A 17,510-nucleotide genomic window follows, 5' to 3' on the forward strand; every position below is an offset into this window, starting at 1 on the left:
AGTAGTATTTTGGAGCCATTGTTTGGCAGGTCAGTATCCATAGTGCTCTGCCTGATTTCAGCCCTTTGAGGAAAGAGGAGAGGAAAGGCTTGAATGGAATTCTATGCCTCAGAAGAGCCCCAGGGAAGCTAATGATCCCTAAAAAAAGGGATGCCAACTCCAGGCACACAGGATGCACCCATGAGGAGGTTTCAGCTGCTGCCTCTGGGATCACTTGGTCCTCTTAGAAAACTCATCGGGTGCCCGGCCTATCAAAGTGAATAACAATCTGTCCTAGAACATCCTGCTCTTTGGGGCCCAGACCACAGCTTCCTGGAATAACCAGGAAAACAGGGTGAAGGAGTCTTGAAAATAACTGAACTGAGAAACAGAAGCCTGTCAAATTTGTTCAGAGATGGGGTTGAGGCTGGGGCAGCCACAGATTCAATATTAGGAGCTGAGGGATGGCAATGTGAGTGATATAGATTTAGAGCCCCCTCTTGCTCAAAAGAAAACATATTCAGTATACCCGCCTTTCAGAGGGGATTAGTACCAGGAAGTGGGGCTAAGGTTGAGGCTGGTTAGAAAGATTTAGGAATACAGACCTGCCACAGGCTCAGGAGTATTTAGTAGGTACAGCTCTTGAATTGTGTCCAAAGGGGCTGAGGAGAATGGGACTCACAGATTTCTGGCCTGGGGACATAAAGGCTCTCTTCTCCAGACCTGACCCTTACACTGCCCCCAGACCCAGCTGTAGTGCTTTCTGCTTTGGAACAAGGCATTTCTACCCAGATGACTCCTTAAATCTACCTCTCCAGCCCCAACTTGTCTGCTCTCTGCAGTCTCACATTTCCTCCTGCCTTCAAGATACCTGGAAGTCCCACCAACACCTCAAATTCAATGTATCTAAAAACAGAACTCTTCATTTTCCCAGCTAAACCCTGTCCTCCCTGAGACTTCCCCAACATTATGGACAACACCACCATCCTTCCTCTCTCACAGGCTCATAACTTTGGCTTTATCCTCAACTCACCTTTCTTTCAACCTGCATAGTCAGTCACCAAACACGCTCAGTTCCACCTTCACAACTTCTCTAAAATCCACCCCTTCCTCTCCATCCAAACGCCTATCACTCTTGTCCAAGCACTAATCATATCCCACCTCTAGTACTGCACCAGCCTCCTCACTGAACTCCCTGCCTCCAGCCTCTCCTCTCCAGTCCATACTTCATGCTTCTGCCAGGATCATTTTTCTAAAACAAAACAAAAAAACCCTCCCCAGTCTCAAAAACCTCCAATGGTTGCCCATCCATCTGTGTATCAAGCAGAAATGCCTCACCATTGACTTTAAATCAACCAATCACATTTATTGAGCACTTACTCTGTGCAAAGCACCATACCAAGAGCTTGGGAGAATACAGTATAACAGAGTTGGTAGACATGTTCCCCACCCACAACACTCAACCAGCTCTCCCCCTCCTACCTAACTTTACTCATCTCCCACTACCACCCAGGCCACATGCTTCATTTCTCTAACATCAACCTACTTACTGTGGCTCAATCTTGTCTTTCTTGCTTCCAACCCCTTGCACATGCTCTCCCTCCTGCTGGAAACTCCCTTCCAGGCAACAGGCCACCACTCTTCATCTCTTCAAAGCTCTATTAAAACCATATCTCCTCAGGAAGCCTTCCCTGACTAACTTCTCATCCCTCCACCTATTCTTCCTCCTGCATAGCCTCTGCACTTGGGTCTGTAACCTCCCAACACTTTGATACTCCTCGTGGGCAGGGAACGTGCCTATCAACTCTATTTTATTGCACTCTCCCAAATGCTTAGTATAGTGCTCTGTACACAGTAAGCACTTAATAAATACCACTGATTAAGAACAGCCAGACTATTACTCCTAACTCTCAGGAAGACATGTGGCCTAGTCGAAAGAGCCCAGGCCTGGGAGGCAGAGAACGTGGGTTCTAATTCCGGCTCTGCCACTTGCCTGCTGTGTGACTGCCTTAATGCTCTAGTTTCATAGAGTTTTTCGTCACTTAATTGCTCTGTGCCTCAGTTTCCTCATCTGTACAATGGGGATTCAATTCAGGTTCTCCCTTCCCCTTAGACCGTGAGCCCAATGTGAGACAGGGTCTATGTCTGATCTGATTAACTTGTAGCTACCCCAGACCTTAGTACAGTGTTTCGCTCATAGTAAACATTTAACAAATACCACAATTTTTATGTTATGGCTAACTCACAGAGGCACCAGCAAATCTCTGGGCTGATGAGGTAAACCAGGGCTCACTATTTGTGCCAGTTAAATCTAGCTTCTTCTGGGGTGGCCTCATTTCACAGCAACAGGGTGCACCACTCCGAAACAAGAAACAAAGCAAGCAGCCCTTAGGTAAACCATAGCAGGAGAGAGGGAATGGAGGGAAATACGCAGGGGTGAGCCCCCAGGTTTAAATCTATAGCTGGGGACACTGAGGCCTCTAGGGGGCAGATGACTCAACCAAAGTCCTATCAAAAATCGGCAGCAGATTCAGGCGGGAAGAAGACTCAGAAGTCCTGGCTGCCAGACATGGGCATGGAACTAGAAGTACTGGAGATGCGAGTGTTGCAATCACCCGAGTTCACGGTTCCTAGGCAGCTGAAAGGCTGCTGTGCCCAGCAGCAGCCAGTTTAGGGGAGGTCCCTGTCAGACTGCCAGTTCTTGCATCTTGAGCCACTCCAACATCCACTCTTTCTGCAGGAAGCTCAGCCCTAATCACCATCCCCTGCTCTCAGTCCCATTCTTTGTTCAGAGCTGCTTGGCAAGCAGATGCCAAGCAGGAGATCAGAGCTCTCACCTTCTCCTTCCTGATCCTTTAAAAGCAGGGGAGACTGAGGCCTAGAGAGGGAGCATGTCATCCTCATAATTACTTAGGGAGTCAACATCTGGAAAGAGAACTGGATCTTAGGGGGCTCTTGATGTCGACTTATCCTCTACTGCCCTCCCAGAGTTAGCCTTAAGACTAAAAAAGGACATAAATGCCCTACTCTGCTCACTGCCTTGATATGGCCTCTTGTGTAGTCTTCCAGGCCTACTGATTCAATACCCATTCTTCCTCCAGCTTAGACTAAGAGTTCCATGTAGCACAAGGCCTAGGTCCAACCAGATAGAACTTATCTTACGCTGCCTTGAAAAAGGCATCAGCCTCCTTGCTGACCTCCATGCTTCCGGTCTCTTCCCCATCCAGTCCATACTTCACTCTGCTGCCCAGATCATTTTTCTACAAAACCATTCAGTCCATGGTTCCCCACTCCTCAAAAACCTCCAGTAGTTGTCACCCACCCACCTCTGCATCAAACAGAAACTCCTTACCATTGGCTTTAAAGTGCTCGATTACTCTGCTCCCTCCTATTTTACCCTGCTACTTTCCTACTATAGTGCAACTCGCACACTACGCTACTCTAATGTTAACCTACTTACTGTACCTCAATCTTGTCTATCTTGCTGCCAACCTCTCACCCACTTCCTGCCTCTGGCTTATTATGTCCTCCCTCTTCATATCTGGCAGAAGATAACCTTCACCACCTTCAAAGCCTTACTGAAGGCACATCTCCTCCAAGAGGTTTTCCAGTCAGTTAATCATATTTATTGAGCACTTACTGTGTACAGAGCACTGTACTAAGCCCTTCCACCTTCTACCTCTGAATTTGGTGTTTTCTCTCTGTGCAGCTGCTGCATTTTGCCACTCTGGTTAGAAAGGGAGTGGAAAATGTAGCAGAGTAGTAGTAATGGTGTGGAAAGCAGGTTTTCTGTAGTATTAGCCCCTCTCAGAAAAATCTCAACATTTTTCAACCTGCTTGGATGCTCAAGATTTATCGGCGACCTGGGGATGAGTGAAACTGAGAGTCCAGCCCCAAACACAAAGGAAGGGGTAGGATGGCAAAAAACATGGAAAGTATAGTCACAAAACAAGGGTTTGAGCAAGGATGGGAGCAACTGTACCATTATTGGCCCCCATTACTCCCAAAGAATTGGCACTGTGGGTGGCTGTCCCCATGAATAATGACTTACTATATGGCAGGCACTGTTCTAAGTGCTAGGTACATCAGGCTCTGCTCACTGGAGCAAATCCATCTGCTTCCGAGTTATCCATCCTCCGCTCAAATGCTAATCCTAAAACCACAATCCTAAAAAAAAAGACCAAAAGGGGCCTCCAAAGCTGGTTTGAAGTACCCAGTACCACCAAATATAGGCTACATTCACTCTCTCAGAGTCTGTTTTAGGGTCCAGTTGTGTCAGGAGCAGCTCTCAAAGTAAAAACTTGGCAGCTTGGTTCACCTTTCTGCCACCTCTGTGATTTTGGAGATGTAAGTGCCGGCCCCATCTGCCAAAGGTTTCTAAGACTAGGACCTGTCACGGACCTGGCCTGGTCAAAGCATAGCTGCCACCACTCTCCCCCGTTCCAACCCCTTCACTCACTGTCCTTTTCCTCTACCATGACGGTGTGGCAAAGGGCCAGCAACCTCCAGAATTCCCGCATCACAGTGTCAGCATCTTGATGGATGGCTTCCAGGAGCGAGGGGTCTTGAAACAACAGCTTCCCATCTGCATATTCATTCCACTGGAAAGAGACTTCCTGCTGGGAAAAGAAGCATCCATGGCACAAGGCAAGGGCATGTGGAGGGGCTGGAGGAGGGAAAACAATCTACAGAGCCCTGGAGTATTCAACTGTTGCAAGTGCTATTGACCCCTATCTGGAGGAGGAAGGTACTGACCTCTCTCACAGTGGCTGCCTCTGTTATCTAGACAGCCAAAGGAAGTTGGTCATTAAAATGCCCAAGCTGGACATTGGCACCCATTTTAACAAATGCAGTTAACACATTTAGGTTGCATGAAGAAGGTATTCATTCTACTAATCTCTAGTTCCTGAAGTGAAACCCAGGACTTCTTGACCCAGGACTAGATGGCTTATTTATAACTCTTCCAGGTAACCTTTAGACTTGAAGCTGATGCTATTGAGGGTTTAATTTTTAATCAGGTGTGTTGGAAGTGTGGCTGACAAAAACCAATGTGTAACTAACCATCACTTCCCTGAATATGTGGACTCTTGATGGATTACTGCATTTGTTATCTACCATGCCTGGTGCCATTTCATTTCTCCCTCTTTCCATCCTGATTTTCCTGAAGATTCTGGTCTAAGTCTTGATTCTATTTAGTTGCCATTGTTTTTACGAAATGTTTTTCCCCTTGACTCTATTTATTGCCATTGTTCTTGTCTGTCTGTCTCCCCCGATTAGACTGTAAGCCCGTCAAACGGCAGGGACTGTCTCTATCTGTTGCCGACTTGTTCATTCCAAGCGCTTAGTACAGTGCTCTGCACATAGTAAGCACTCAATAAATACTATTGAATGAATGAATGAATGAATAAGTCTCTCATGCCATTTCTGAGTACTGTATATAATAAAGATGCTGTTATCCCCCAACTGTTCATGGCTTTGCCACATTATTTGAGCTTTCACTTGACTGTTCTTTCAAGTGTTCCATCTGTCCATCCAGTTTATAGTTTTTCATTTCAGCCCACCCCAGAACAGCTGCTTAGGTGTTTTACTGCCATCCATTCTCCTTGAATTTCTTGCCCAGCAAAGGTAAGATGTGAAGAAAATTGCTTCGATGTTGGTGGGCTGTGTTCCAGGACCTCATTTTTTATGATCCGTTCTTGCCATTTGATGTTTAAGCATGACACGTAGATAGCATTGGAGTAGTTCACCCCCTCTCCCGGGAAGCTGAGCCTTGTCATCGCCCGGACCCTTGGAGCCATTACCTCGTGGGCTCGGGATCTCTGCTCCCCTGAGGCGCAGCCTCGGCCCACCCGGCCCCTGCCCCGATTCCCGACAAGCCCCCCTTCGCCTACCGCTCGCTGACTCATCTGCTCTTCCTCCGCCTCCACCGGGGAGCTGAGCCTCGGACCGTCCGGACCCACGCCCGCCTCAGCCTTTCACAACCTGGATCTCCGCACCCCCGCTCGGGAACTCCGACACTACGGATCTTCGCCCCCACAGACCCCCAGCCACCAGCTTCCAGTCCACCCGCCCCCCGCCGCTCGGGCCCGGGAACATTGCGCTCCCCTTCTCGATCCTGGGGACATTGTGCTCCCCTTCTCGGCCCCAAGGACATTGTGTCCTCGGGGGACATTGTGTCCCCCTGCTCGGGCCCGGGGACATTGTGCTCCCCAACCGCTCCCCCACTCCGCCCGAGGCGGCCATTTTAGGAAGCCCCCACTCTGCCTGAGGCGGCCATTTTGGGAAGGCCTCACTCCCTCTTCCCTCTTGAGGTGATTCATCCCTCCCGCCCCCGCCCCGGGCGACGACGTCCTTGTTCTCACCATGTTACCTTACCTTAGCCGCCGCCTACGGCCGCCACCCACCCCGGACAACCTCAGGGCCCCCCCCGCCGCCACAGGGTTATTTGGTCATGAGCTCTGGGACTCTCTCGGCCGCTGGCCGCTTGACTTTGAGTCTGATCGGGTAGGGTCGGCTCGTCCCCGACCCTGGTCATCGCCTGCTTATTAACACTATTGTAGTGTGCCTTACTGTAGCATGTTGCTATATTTGCGATCTCGCTTTTTATTGTTTATTGTCGTCAGATTTTGAATTTGATCAGGTCGCCCCTTAATCGAGTCTACCCCCGACCCTGGTCATCACCCCTTTTATTAACACGACTATATTGTATCATACTGTATCATGTTGCTATATTAGCACCACTGTATTGTATCATATTGTATCATGTTGCTATATTACCGATTTCGTTTATTACTGTTTATTGTTGTCAGTGCTGCCACCCACCTCTCTGGCCTCGCCATGTCCCTCCTCCCCCCTCCCCCCTCCCGCCCCTTCCTATCCTCCCCTTCCCCTTCCCCTCTCTCGCTCAGCTCTTTCCCGCTCTCTCCGTCTCCTCCCCCCCCCCCTCCCGCCCTAGAACCCCACTTTACCAGCGCTACCCCTCTTCCCCCTCCCCCTACTCTTCCCCCCACCAAACCCCCTCTTCACCCCCTCCCCCTTCTCTCTTCCCCACCCATGCCCCATCCCAGTCCTCTTGTCCCACCGCCACCCCTCAGCCCCCTCTCCTCGTCCAGGGCCCCGCCACCTCCTTCCCATCCAACCCCTCCCCTCCCCCCGCCCTTCCCCCCCTCCTCCCCTTGCACCCACAGCTACTTTCAAGTGTGGCCTCTGGAACCCCCGCTCTATTACAGGCAAGCTACCTTTCATCCATGACCTTTTCCTCTGCCGCTCTCTCCTCCTCCTCGCCCTTTCGGAAACGTGGCTCTCTCCCGAAGACACGGTCTCCGCCGCCGCTCTCTCCGGCAGAGGCCTCTCCTTCTCCCACTCCCCCAGACTCACCGGTAAGGGAGGAGGCGTCGGCTTCCTCCTCTCGCCCCGATGCCGCTTCCGCACTATCCCTCCTCCCCCCTCCCTCTCCTTCCCCTCCTTCGAAGCCCATATCATTCGCCTCTACCACCCACTCCAGTTACTTGTCGCCGTCATCTACCGCCCTCCCGGTCCCACCTCCGACTTCTTCAACCACCTTGACCCCTTTGTCACCTTCCTCCTCTCCTTCTCTCTGCCCACTCTGATCCTTGGAGACTTCAACATCCATACGGATGTACCCGACGACTCCTCTGCCGCCCGCCTGCTATCCCTCCTCGACTCTGCCGACCTCCTCCTCCACCATACCGCGCCCACTCACCGACTCGGTCACACCCTCGATCTCGTCATCTCCTACCGCTGCACTATCTCCTCCCTCACCAACTCTGAAATCCCTCTCTCTGACCATAACCTTCTCACCTGCCTCATCTCTCACACTCCCTCCCCCTGCAAATCTTCGCTACTGCCCCACAGAGACCTCCGCTCTCTCGATCCCATCCGTCTTTCCAATAGCATCTCTCCTCACCTTGCCGCCCTGTCCTCTCTTCCCACTCTCGACGATCAGGTCTCCGCTCTCAACTCCACCCTCTCTACTCATCTTGACTCTCTCGCCCCCCTTTCCCTCCGCCACTCTCGCTCCACTAACCCACAGCCCTGGATCACCTCCTCCGTCCGCCTCCTACGCTCCTATGCTCGAGCTGCTGAGCGCTGCTGGCGAAAGTCCAAGCACCGAGCCGACCTCACACACTTCAAATTTATCCTTTCCTGCCTTAACTCTGCCCTCTCCTCTGCCAGGCAAAGCTTCTTCTCCTCCCTCATCGACACCCATGCCCGTCACCCCCGCCGATTGTTCCGGACCTTTAACTCTCTCCTTAGGCCCCCTGTTCCTCCCCCTCCCCCATCTCTCACCCCTAATGATCTGGCCACCTATTTCCTCACGAAAATCAACACGATCAGGTCTGAGCTCCCCAAAGTCACCCCTCCGCCTCTCCCCTCCCCCCCAACAACCCCCTCCCCTACTTTCCCATCCTTCCCTGCAGTATCCTCAGAGGAGATCTCCTCCCTCCTCGCAAGTGCCACCCCCTCCACCTGCGCCTCGGACCCCATTCCCTCTCACCTTCTTAAAACCATCGCCCCTGCCCTCCTCCCTTCCTTAACTTCTATTTTTAACCACTCAATCTCCAAGGGCTCCTTCCCCTCTGCCTTCAAACATGCCCACGTCTCCCCCATCCTAAAAAAACCCGCTCTTGACCCCACTTCTCCCTCCAGTTATCGTCCTATCTCCCTACTACCCTTCCTTTCCAAAATCTTAGAACGAGTCGTCTACAATCGATGCCTAGAATTCCTTAACTCCCATTCTCTCCTAGACCCCCTCCAATCTGGCTTCCGTCCCCTCCACTCTACCGAGACTGCTCTCTCTAAGGTCACCCATGACCTCCTTCTTGCCAAATCCAATGGCTCCTACTCCATTCTGATCCTCCTTGACCTCTCTGCTGCCTTTGACACTGTCGACCATCCCCTCCTCCTCCATACCTTATCTCACCTTGGCTTCATGGACTCTGTCCTCTCCTGGTTCTCCTCTTACCTCTCTGGCCGGTCATTCTCGGTCTCCTACGCTGGAGCCTCCTCCCCCTCCCATCCTTTAACTGTTGGAGTTCCTCAAGGGTCAGTTCTTGGCCCTCTTCTGTTCTCCATTTACACTCACTCCCTCGGTGAACTCATCCGCTCTCACGGCTTTGACTACCATCTCTACGCAGATGACACGCAGATCTACATCTCCGCCCCTGTCCTCTCCCCCTCCCTTCAGGCTCGCATCTCCTCCTGCCTCCGGGACGTCTCCACCTGGATGTCGGCCCGCCACCTAAAACTCAACATGAGCAAGACTGAGCTCCTCATCTTCCCTCCCAAGCCCGGTCCGCTCCCAGACTTCTCCATCACCGTGGATGGCACGACCATCCTTCCCGTCCCGCAGGCCCGCAATCTCGGTGTCATCCTTGACTCGTCCCTCTCGTTCACCCCACACATCCTATCCGTTACCAAGACCTGCCGGTTTCACCTCTACAATATCGCCAAGATCCACCCTTTCCTCTCCACCCAAACGGCTACCTTACTATTACGGGCTCTCGTTATATCCCGGCTAGACTACTGTGTCAGCCTCCTCTCTGACCTCCCTTCCTCCTCTCTCGCCCCGCTCCGGTCTATTCTTCACTCCGCTGCCCGGCTCATCTTCCTGCAGAAACGATCTGGGCATGTCACTCCCCTTCTTAAACAACTCCAGTGGTTGCCTATCGACCTCCGCTCCAACAAAAACTCCTCACTCTAGGCTTCAAGGCTCTCCATCACCTTGCCCCTTCCTACCTCTCCTCCCTTCTCTCTTTCTACCGCCCACCCCGCACGCTCCGCTCCTCTGCCGCCCACCTCCTCGCCGTCCCTCGGTCTCGCCTATCCCGCCGTCGACCCCTGGGTCACGTCCTCCCGCGGTCCTGGAACGCCCTCCCTCCTCACCTCCGCCAAACTGATTCTCTTTCCCTCTTCAAAACCTTACTTAAAAATCACCTCCTCCAAGAGGCCTTCCCAGACTGAGCTCCTCTTCCCCCTCTACTCCCTCTGCCATCCCCCCTTTACCTCTCCGCAGCTAAAGCCTCATTTTCCCCTTTTCCCTCTGCTCCTCCACCTCTCCCTTCCCATCCCCACAGCACTGTACTCGTCCGCTCAACTGTATATATTTTCGTTACCCTATTTATTTTGTTAATGAATTGTATATCGCCTTGATTCTATTTAGTTGCCATTGTTTTTACGAGATGTTTTTACGAGATGTTCTTCCCCTTGACGCTGTTTAGTGCCATTGTTCTTGTCTGTCCGTCTCCCCCGATTAGACTGTAAGCCCGTCAAACGGCAGGGACTGTCTCTATCTGTTGCCGACTTGTTCATCCCAAGCGCTTAGTACAGTGCTCTGCACATAGTAAGCGCTCAATAAATACTATTGAATGAATGAATAGTTCCAAAATTCAGACAAAGAAGATCTAACATGATCAACTGTTCTAGACCTTCAGTTTGATCTGAATCTTGAGGCCATATTGGTGCACATTTTATCCTTCAATCTCCCAGAGACATACTTTCTTGATTCAGTTTTCTACCTACTTGCATCATTAAACAGAATGCTGCCTATTTGGCAGAATTCAGTGACAGCATTCAGCTCTGTGTCATTTATGGAGATCTTCGATTATTTGTTGATTTTCCCAAGTTAACTCCCCGAAGTACTCCATCACCTCTTCACTATGTCACTACATCTTCCTCATCCTTCTCCTGTTTCCCTGCTGTGTCTCAAGAGGGTGTCTCCCCCTGCTCTCTAAACCCACTCCCTTCACCTGCACCCTGACCCTGGAGCCTCTCACTGCCTGAAAGCACTCGTTCCTGCTCTCCTTTCTCCCCCTCCCTATCTTCAATGGGCACCTAACAAAGATGCATCTTGCTAAGGTACGAAAGATTATAAAATGACTGGGCCCCAAAAGGCCTTCTTGGATCACATTCCAACACTTGAAAACATTGCTTTTTGGGGTATTTATAGGTTGCTTCCTCTGATTGGTTCCCCTAGGCAGGATCTTATTGGTGGACACATCTGCCAATCTGCCTGTTGAGGGTCTGATTGGGAGGGGCTTGGAGAGAACAAAATGGCGGCAGCTGCAGACTATGCTAGGAGTGAATTTCCCAATGGGTCATTTAAAATGTCCTAGAATCTCTGAAGAAAACAAGATCAGGTTTTTGTTTTAAAATGTGTCTAGTGAAAAATTTTACAGTCCAACTGGGTCCAGGCAGGAAATGGAGGGGAGGGAAGGAGAGTGCTCCTTAGCACAGTTAAAAGTTCAAAGTCCATTCCTTGGTTTGGGATTTGCCACAGCTCTAGTCCAGAGTGGGGAAGTGGTGCATTCCCAAGCAAGCTCTGGAAGCAAAGTCTAATGCTGCTTGCTTCACTTTCCCCGCCCCTCCCCACCCCCTCTTCCGTAGTACAGATGAAAGCAACTCTTAAAGGATTGGGGAAAGTGTTGAGTTGGCCTGCTACATTGGCCTCGATCTCTAAGAGCTTGATCACCAAAGAGCTTGATCGCTGTCCATAAAGGTGAAGTTACTTTGTGAAACCGCTTTAGCCTCTCACTCTGGCAGCTCCTTTAATAATAATAATTATGGTACTTGTTAAGTGCTTACTATGTGATAAGCACTCTAAGCACTGGGGTTGATACAAGTTAATAAGGTTGGGCACAGTCCCTGTCCCACATGGGGCTAACACTCTTATCCCCATTTTACAGATGTGGTACCTGAGGCACAGAGAAGTTAAGTGACTTGCCCAAGGTACCACATCTGTAAATGCTATAAAAGCTGACATGTGGCCAAGTCAGGATTAGAACCCAGGTCCTTTTGACTCCCAAACCCATGCTACATCCACTAAGCCATGCTGCATCTCTCTTTACTTCTGAGAGAGTTGTTTACACCTGCTGTCTCTACTTCCTATTCTCTCCTAGATCCCCTCCAATCTGGCTTCCATCTCCTTCACTCCTCAGAAACAGCCCTCTCTCAGGTAACCAATTATCTTCTCACCAAATCTGATGGCCTCTACTCCATGCTAATCCTCCTAGACCATTCAGCTGTTTTTGACACTGTAGGCCACCCCCTTCTCCTTGAAACTTTATCCAACTTTGGATTCACTGACACTGTCCTCTTTTGGTTTTTCTCCCATCTCTCTGACTGCTCCTTCTGTCTCTTTTGCTGGCTCCTCCTCTGCCTCCCACCCTCTGACAGTGGGGGTCCCTCAAGGCTAGGTTCTGGGTCCCCTTCTATTCTCCATCTATAACCCCTCCCTTGGAGAACTCATTCACTCCCAGAGTTTCAATTACCATCTCTATGCAGATAATTCTCAAATCTATATCTCCAGCCTTGACTTCTCTCCTTCCTTGCAATCTTGCATTTCCTCCTGCCTTCAAGGCATGGCCTAATAGAAGCAACGAGTCCTAGTGAATAGAGCATGGGCCTGGGAGTCATACAGACCTGGCTTCTAATTCTGGCTCTGCCACTTGTCTCTTGTGTAACCTTGTGCAAATCACTTGAGTTCTCTGTGCCTCAGTTACCTCATATGTAAAATGAAGATTAAGACTATAAGCCCCATCTGGATAGGAACTCTGCCCAAACTGATTATAGTTTGTATCTACCCCAGCAGTTAATACAGTGCCTGGCACATAGTAAGCACTAAACAAATACCATAAATAATAATCTACTTGGATGTCCCACTAACACCTCAAATTAAACATGTCCAAAACTGAACTCCTTATCTTTCCACCCAAACCCTGTCCCTCCCTGTCTTTCCCATCACTGTAAACAGCACCACTATCCTCCCTATCTCACAAGCTCTTAAGCTTGGTTTTATCTTCGACTTATGTCTCTCATTCCACCCACATATTTAATGTCACCAAATCCTGTCAGTTCTACCTTCACAATATTACTAAAATTCACCGTTTCCTCCTCATCCAAACTGCTACCATGCTGATCCAAGCACTTATCCTATCCCTCGACTACTGCATCTGCCTCCTCGCTGACCTCCCGGCCTCCTGTCTCTCCCACTCCAGTCCATACTTCACTCTGCTGCACAGATCATTTATCATCAAAAATGTTCAGTCCATGTCTCCCCTCTCCTCAAGAACCTCCAATGGCTGCCCGTCCACCTCCACATCAAACAGAAACTCCTTATCACTGGCTTTAAAGCACTCAATCAGCTTGGCCCATTCTACCTCACCTCACTAATCTCCTACTACAGCCCAGACCACAATCTCTGCTCCTCTAGTGCCAGCTTACTCACTGTGCTCCAATCTCGTCTATCTTGCCACCGACCCATTGCTCATGACCTCCCCCTAGCCTGGAACTCTCTTCCCCCTCCATATACACTAGACCATTACTTTCACCACCTTCAAAGCATAATTAAGGTCACATCTCCAAGAAGCCTTCCCTGATTAAGCCCTCTTTTCCCCAGCTTGCTTTCCCTTCTGCATTGTCTATGCAAAGCCATGACCTTTGGACATTTGCTATTTGCCCCACTCCTAACCCCACAAAACTTATGTATATATCTTTAAATTATATATTTAAAATTATTTATTCATACTAATGTCTGTCTCCCCCTTTACTCTATAAGCTTGTTATTGGCAGGGAATGTGTCTGCTAATTCTGTTGTATTCTCCCAAGTGCTTAGTGCAATACTATGCACACAGTAAGCACTCAATAAATATAATTGATTGATTTCAATCAAACCTACATAAATCACTCCCATTCCTACCCTAACACCCCCTTATTTCCAGTTTTTATGAAGGGTTATTCATCTTACATCTTCCCTCTCCTCCAATGGTTTCCCATTTCTCTCTGCATCAAGCATAAACTCCTCCTGATGGGCTTGAAGACTCTCCACCAACTTTCCTTTTGTATGGTATTTGTTAAGTGCTTACTATGTGCCAGTCACTGTACTAAGCATTGGGGTAGATACAAAGTAACCAGGTTGAACACAGTCCCTGTTCCACATTGGGCTCCCAAGTCTTAATCCCCATTTTACTAATGAGATAACTGAGGCACAGAGAAGTTGTCACTTGCCCAAGGTCTCACAGTAGGCACATAGTGGAGTCAGGATTAGAAGCCAGGTTCTTCTTATTCCCAGGCTCAAGCTGTATCCACTAGGCCATGCTGCTCCTCATCTTACACACTCCCTAGCTTACTCTCTTCATTTCTCCCTAGCTAAGTTTCTAGCTTTTTCAAATGTTTAGTACAGTGGGAACTTAATGAATACCTTTACTACTATTTCCTGCTGGCTGTAGCTCCATCCCACTTCATATCTGGCAAACCTCAGCTGTCTCCATTACCATAACCCTTCTGAAATGGCATCTCCTCTAAGAGATCTTCCCCAATTCATTTCTGTTTGCCCCAGATTATATCCTCCCAACTACCACTTCAACACCTGCTACTCACTTAGGTACTCACAACCACCTGTAGCATATCTGAACCTACTGATTTACCCAATTAATCACTCATTCATCTACATTATCCATTTTTCCTTCTTCTCTTTCCTATCTGTATTTTATTTTAGTATCTGTTGTCCCCATTAGGCTGTAAATTCCTTGAGGGCAGAGTCAGCATGGCTCAGTGGAAAGAGCCCTGCCTTGGGAGTCAGAGGTCATGGGTTTGAATCCCGGCTCTGCTGTGTGACTGTGGGCAAGTCACTTAACTTCTCTGGGCCTCAGTTACCTCATCTGTAAAATGGGGATTAACTGTGAGCCTCATGTGGGACAACCTGATTGTTCTTGTCTGTCCATCTCCCCCGATTAGACTGTAAGCCCGTCAAACGGCAGGGACTGTCTCTATCTGTTGCCGACTTGTTCATCCCAAGCGCTTAGTACAGTGCTCTGCACATAGTAAGCGCTCCTTAACTCCCATTCTCTCCTAGACCCCCTCCAATCTGGCTTCCATCCCCTCCACTCTACCGAGACTGCTCTCTCTAAGGTCACCCATGACCTCCTTCTTGCCAAATCCAATGGCTCCTACTCCATTCTGATCCTCCTTGACCTCTCTGCTGCCTTTGACACTGTCGACCATCCCCTCCTCCTCCATACCTTATCTCACCTTGGCTTCACGGACTCTGTCCTCTCCTGGTTCTCCTCTTACCTCTCTGGCCGATCATTCTCGGTCTCCTACGCTGGAGCCTCCTCCCCCTCCCATCCTTTAACTGTTGGAGTTCCTCAAGGGTCAGTTCTTGGCCCTCTTCTGTTCTCCATTTACACTCACTCCCTCGGTGAACTCATCCGCTCTCATGGCTTTGACTACCATCTCTACGCAGATGACACGCAGATCTACATCTCCGCCCCTGTCCTCTCCCCCTCCCTTCGGGCTCGCATCTCCTCCTGCCTCCGGGACGTCTCCACCTGGATGTCGGCCCGCCACCTAAAACTCAACATGAGCAAGACTGAGCTCCTCATCTTCCCTCCCAAGCCCGGTCCGCTCCCAGACTTCTCCATCACCGTGGATGGCACGACCATCCTTCCCGTCCCGCAGGCCCGCAATCTCGGTGTCATCCTTGACTCGTCCCTCTCGTTCACCCCACACATCCTATCCGTTACCAAGACCTGCCGGTTTCACCTCTACAATATCGCCAAGATCCGCCCTTTCCTCTCCACCCAAACGGCTACCTTACTATTACGGGCTCTCATTATATCCTGGCTAGACTACTGTGTCAGCCTTCTCTCTGACCTCCCTTCCTCCTCTCTCGCCCCGCTCCGGTCTATTCTTCACTCCGCTGCCCGGCTCATCTTCCTGCAGAAACGATCTGGGCATGTCACTCCCCTTCTTAAACAACTCCAGTGGTTGCCTATCGACCTCCGCTCCAAACAAAAACTCCTCACTCTAGGCTTCAAGGCTCTCCATCACCTTGCCCCTTCCTACCTCTCCTCCCTTCTCTCTTTCTACCGCCCACCCCGCACGCTCCGCTCCTCTGCCGCCCACCTCCTCGCCGTCCCTCGGTCTCGCCTATCCTGCCGTCGACCCCTGGGTCACGTCCTCCCGCGGTCCTGGAACGCCCTCCCTCCTCACCTCCGCCAAACTGATTCTCTTTCCCTCTTCAAAACCTTACTTAAAAATCACCTCCTCCAAGAGGCCTTCCCAGACTGAGCTCCTCTTCCCCCTCTACTCCCTCTGCCATCCCCCCTTTACCTCTCCGCAGCTAAAGCCTCATTTTCCCCTTTTCCCTCTGCTCCTCCACCTCTCCCTTCCCATCCCCACAGCACTGTACCCGTCCGCTCAACTATATATATTTTCGTTACCCTATTTATTTTGTTAATGAATTGTACATCGCCTTGATTCTATTTAGTTGCTATTGTTTTTACGAGATGTTCTTCCCCTTGACGCTGTTTAGTGCCATTGTTTTTGTCTGTCCGTCTCCCCCGATTAGACTGTAAGCCCGTCAAACGGCAGGGACTGTCTCTATCTGTTGCCGACTTGTTCATCCCAAGCGCTTAGTACAGTGCTCTGCACATAGTAAGCGCTCAATAAATACTATTGAATGAATAAATACTATTGAATGAATGAATGAATGAATATCTACCCCAGTGCTTAGAACAGTGCTCTGCACACAGTGCTCTGCACTATGCAGAGCTCTGCACTTAACAAATACCAACATTATTAATATTATTACTAAGAACTCTAACTCTATTGAAAAGGAGCATGGCTTAGTGGAAAGAGCATGGGCTTGGGAGTCAGAGGATGTGGGTTCTACTCCCACTCCTCAATTTATCTGCTGTGTGACCCTGGGCAAGCCACTTAACTTTTCTGTGCTTCAGTTACCTCATCTGTAAAAAATGGTGATTGAAACTGTGAGCCCCACATGGGACAATCTGATTATCCTGTATCTACCCCAGCACTTAGAACAGTTCTTGGCACATAGTAAGTGCTTAACAAATACCATTATTTATTATTGTACTCTTCCAAGTGCTTAGTACAGTGCTCTCTACTAGGATAGTACAACAGAAGCATGAGACATGTTCCCTGCCCACAAGGAGCTTACACTGTAACAGGGTAGCTAGACATGAAATAATTTAATAATAACAATAATAATTATGGTACTTGTTAAATGCTTACTATGTGCCAAGCACTGTTCTAAGCATTGGGGTAGATACAAGTTAATCAGGTTGGACAAAGTCCCTATTCCACATGGGGCTCACACTCTTATCCCAATTTTACAGATGAGGTAATTAAGGCACAGAGAAGTTAAGTGATTTGTCCAAGGTCACATAGCAGACACATGGCAGAGCCAGGCTTAGAACCCAGGTCCATCTGACTCCCAGGGCCGTACTCTATCCAGTAAGCTATGCTGCTTCTCAATTGACAAATAGAGTAATCAAAATAAATAAATTCTATGTCCAAATCAATCATACATATACACATAAGTGCTGAGGAAGGTTGCAAATAAATATGTGTTAATAATAATAGTGGTGTTTGTTAAGTGCTTACTTTGTGCCAGGCCCTGCATTAAACGCTAGTGTGGATACAAGCAAATTGGGTTGGACACAGTCCCCATCCCAAAAGGGTCTCACAGTCTTATTCCCCATATTAAG

General features: G+C 49.5%; 1 protein-coding gene across 1 annotated transcript in view; it reads right to left on the bottom strand.

Annotated features, from left to right (window-relative positions):
- ATP8B3 (ATPase phospholipid transporting 8B3) overlaps window positions 1–17,510 on the bottom strand; it is a 53,838-nt gene that overhangs the window by 17,715 nt on the left and 18,613 nt on the right. Inside the window, exon 10 of the mRNA XM_029053358.1 lies at window positions 4,439–4,664. Coding sequence (XP_028909191.1) covers window positions 4,439–4,664 — 226 coding nt within the window. The remainder of the gene's footprint in view (window positions 1–4,438; window positions 4,665–17,510) is intronic.

Source organism: Ornithorhynchus anatinus, chromosome X2, assembly GCF_004115215.2.
Source record: "Ornithorhynchus anatinus isolate Pmale09 chromosome X2, mOrnAna1.pri.v4, whole genome shotgun sequence".
Lineage (NCBI taxonomy): Eukaryota > Metazoa > Chordata > Mammalia > Monotremata > Ornithorhynchidae > Ornithorhynchus > Ornithorhynchus anatinus.